At 36.2% G+C, this 4,195-nt stretch overlaps 1 protein-coding gene across 1 annotated transcript; it reads right to left on the bottom strand.

Moving 5' to 3' along the window:
• Positions 1–287: 287 nt before the first annotated feature.
• Positions 288–1,223, bottom strand: LOC141253029 (olfactory receptor 10G4-like). Its single transcript, XM_073670816.1, has one exon. The coding sequence runs from the start codon at positions 1,221–1,223 to the stop codon at positions 288–290; it is 936 nt and encodes a 311-aa protein (XP_073526917.1).
• Positions 1,224–4,195: the final 2,972 nt, after the last annotated feature.

Raw genomic sequence — 4,195 nt, 5'->3', positions numbered from 1 at the left:
ATACTCTGAAAAATACGGTACGTAAATGGAACTGCGCTGAGGTTTACTGGATTTCTGGTGTGTAGTAGTACTACCAAAAAGTATCTGTCCCTACAATTTAATTATAAGTGGGAATAGCAGTGGTTAGATCACTAACAAACATGGCATGTTATTGCATATTTTAGTGATAACTTTTCACCTGTGCAATAACAAATCGAGCATTATTCTTCAGCGTTATTTGGATACAGAACACAGCTGGAAAGTGTAAAGTATGGATCAAATGATGGTGCAATCACAGTTGACAAGAATTATTTATCTAGCTTGTGGCCACATTTTATTCTTTTTATAGATGTCTTTACTTCATTATTTCTCAAAGAGTAAATGATGGGATTTAACATTGGGGTAACAAGAGTATAGAACACAGCGATTGATTCTTCCATCACAAAGTCCATAGTGTTGGGACTCAAATAAATGAAGACAGGAGGTACATAGAAGAAAAACACAGAAATCATGTGTGATGCACATGTGGAGAACGTTTTACGTCTGCCTTCAGAGCTCTTTATGTTCATGATTGTTACTAGTATATGGGCATATGATATTAAAATCAAGATGAAGCAAATTAAAGTAACAGCTCCATTGTTAGTTATTATTATTGCTTTGTTCAGAGTGGTGTCTGCACATGCTAGTTTTAACAAAGGGATCACATCACAAAAAAAGTAGTCAATCCTATTGGGCCCACAAAAAGGGAGACGGAAAGTTAATGTAGTATGTATCATGGAGTGAAGACAACCAGTGAACCAAATCCCAGAAGAAAACTGTTTGCACAGCTTCAAGTTCATGAAGTTAGGATAATGTAATGGCCGACAAATGGCCAAAAAACGATCATATGCCATGACAGTATAAAGAAAGCACTCAGTGCTTCCAAAAAAATGGAAGAAATAAAACTGGCAAGCACATCCTTGGAAAGAGATTTTTGTTTCTTTTTGTACAAAGTTTGTCAACATTTTAGGCAATGTGACTGTGGAAAACAAGATGTCTAAGAAAGAGAGATTAAGAAGAAAGAAGTACATAGGTTTCTGGAGGTGAGAATCACTTTTTACTACTGTAATTAGGAGAAAATTCCCTAGAAGAGTACACAAATATATAAAAGAAAATAACACGAAAAGTGGAGTTTTCATAACTGTAGAGTGTGGAAGACCAATGAGGACAAACTCATTCACTGAGGAATAATTTATGTAGCTCATGTCTTTTATTATCTAAAAATCAAAAATGTAATTACTTTTGAAATACTGAGGATATCATTCTGTGAACTAAATCATGCTGGCCATCATTTCTTGATCAGCTTTAATATAACATCCAATCGAGCTCTCATTTGATGGTCTGAGGTGTTGAGGGAGGTAGAAGCCTTGTCCTATACTTGTGCTTCTCAATCTTTCTGAAAGATCCCACAGACTCAATAAACATATATTATGAAATATTTAATTTATATGTGGGTAGCTACTCTAGTATTCTATTGTCCGGTATTAAAATTTGTCTATTATGTCCCAGTGCAAATTTAAGATATCTTTAGCACTCCAACTGCTGTTAAACTACAACTATCAGCAAATTCATGTGTAAATTCATAGTTTTGATGCCTTCAGTGTGAATGTACAATTTTCAAAGTCATGAAAATACAGAAAAATCTTTAAATGAGAAGGTGTGTCCAAACTTTTGGTCTGTACTGTACATATAATAGTAACACACCTGACCAGCATTTCTTGATATCCACTAGCTGTCAGGATATGTTGTAAGTTGTATTTTCCCAACAACTGAAGAGTCGGAGGTTGCTGTTCTCTGTCCTAGGGATTCTGCAGGTTTCAGTTACTGAAATAACTATAAGATAATTTATATTATGTAAAGAAAAGTGTTCATAATTACTAATTTAGTCTAGTACATGTTCAAAAAAGATAAAAAAGATTCTTTAGCATGACAAACCTTGTTTCTACCTGCTATACTTACCATTGGTCATTAACCCTGTATACGGTGTGAAGATCTTTTCATAAACCATACTTTTCTAGAGTTAGAGCCCCCCTGCAATTCTGTCAGATAATACTCAGTTTCTTCCTGAAAATGATTGCAATCACAAATTCGTTGGTATTATTATCTTCATTTAATTTTTCTTCAATGAAAAAACACGAAAAGAATTGTCCTAAAGCCAAATTGGATACAATTCCACACCAAACCTAAAAAAGGGGGTGGACAAAAGTATTGGCACTGTTTGAAAAATCATGTGATGCTTCTCTAATTCGTGTAATTAACAGCACCTGTAACTTACCTGTGGCACCTAACAGGTGTTGGCAATAACTAAATCACACTTGCAGCCAGTTAACATGGGTTAAAGTTGACTCAACCTCTGTCCTGTGTCCTTGTGTGTACCACATTGAGAAAAGAAAGAAGACAAAAGAACTGTCTGAGGACTTGAGAAATCAAATTGTGAGGAAGCATGAGCAATCTCAAGGCTACAAGTCCATCTCCAAAGACCTGAATGTTCCTGTGTCTTCCGTGCGCAGTGTCATCAAGAAGTTTAAAGCCCATGGCACTGTGGCTAACCTCCCTAGATGTGGATGGAAAATAAAAATTGACGAGAGATTTCAACGTAAGATTGTGCGGATGGTGGATAAAGAACCTCGACTAATATCCAAAGAAGTTCAAGCTGCCCTGCAGTCCGAGGGTACAACAGTGTCAACCCGTACTATCCGTCGGTGTCTGAATGAAAAGGGACTGTATGGTAGGATACCCAGGAAGACCCCACTTCTTACCCCGAGACATAAAAAAGCCAGGCTGGAGTTTGCCAAAACTTACCTGAGAAAGCTTAAAACATTTTGGAAGAATGTTCTCTGGTCAGATGAGACAAAAGTAGAGCTTTTTGGCAAAAAGCATCAACATAGAGTGTACAGGAAAAAAAAAAGAGGGATTCAAATTTTGCAGCATAATGTAGGGCCCAGTGTGAGAAAGCTGGGTCTCCCTCAGAGGTCATGGGTCTTCCAGCAGGACAATGACCCAAAACACACTTCCAAAAGCACTATAAAATGGTTTGAGAGAAAGCACTGGAGACTTCTAAGGTGGCCAGCAATGAGTCCAGACCTGAATCCCATAGAACACCTGTGGAGAGATCTCAAAATGGCAGTTTGGAAAAAGCACCCTTCAAATATCAGGGACCTGGAGCAGTTTGCCAAAGAAGAATGGTCTACAATTCCAGCAGAGCATTGTAAGAAACTCATTGATGGTTACCGGAAGCGGTTGTTCGCAGTTATTTTGGCTAAAGGTTGTGCAACCAAGTATTAGGCTGAGGGTGCCAATACTTTTGTCTGGCCCATTTTTGGAGTTTTGTGTGAAATGATCAATGATTTGATTTTTGCTTCATTCTCTTTTGTGTTTTTTCCTTGCAAGCAAATTAAATGAAGAGAATAATACCAAAGAATTTGTGATTGCAATCATTTTCAGGAAGAAACTGAGTATTATCTGACAGAATTGCAGGGGTGCCAATACTTTTGGCCACCACTGTATTTCAGAAAAAATGTCAGTTTTGTTATGAGCACTATTGTATACTCTTTGAAGCAATGCATGCATTGCAAGCTAGAAATATGGATGCTTAAATGAAAAAAATATATGCAAACAAGTGAGATTATATAGACAGTACCAAGTAATTCACCACAATCAATATTGTTGCCTCTTTCTGTGTTTTCCTTGTGTGTATCAGGGAGTTCTGCTTGGGTATTTATATGTTTGATACCCATAAGAAACAAATTCCCTGTGCTGTTATTTTCTCACAATTATAATATTATGTTTGTGGCTTGTTTATGTACGAGACATATACGAATATATGCTATCTTACATTATTTGGGAGAATTGATATTTTATTGGTAAAATAAATTTTATTAATAAACTATTGTGTACTGTTCCATAGGGACCATATTATTCCCAACAGCAACCTTTTCACCTCAACCTAAATGTGTGTTTTTCTATTCTATACTATGTAAAGTTTGACAAAGTCAAAATGAAGGTCATTTGCTTCTACTCTTTTATGCGGTTTGATTGTTTGATTTCTCACTTAACTGCTGTTTGAACATACCAATCCTCTCTTATGCATAGAGACTTTTTTTTAACTTGATTTAATATTTAAATTTCTATCATGATCAGATGGTTAAGCCTTGCACATATTTATTCTGCACAAAAA

This window comes from Phyllobates terribilis, unplaced genomic scaffold, assembly GCF_046119375.1.
Source record: "Phyllobates terribilis strain yellow unplaced genomic scaffold, ASM4611937v1 Scaffold_1__5_contigs__length_1240528914, whole genome shotgun sequence".
Taxonomy (NCBI): Eukaryota; Metazoa; Chordata; class Amphibia; order Anura; family Dendrobatidae; genus Phyllobates; species Phyllobates terribilis.
This window is presented reverse-complemented; position numbering and strand designations above follow the sequence as displayed.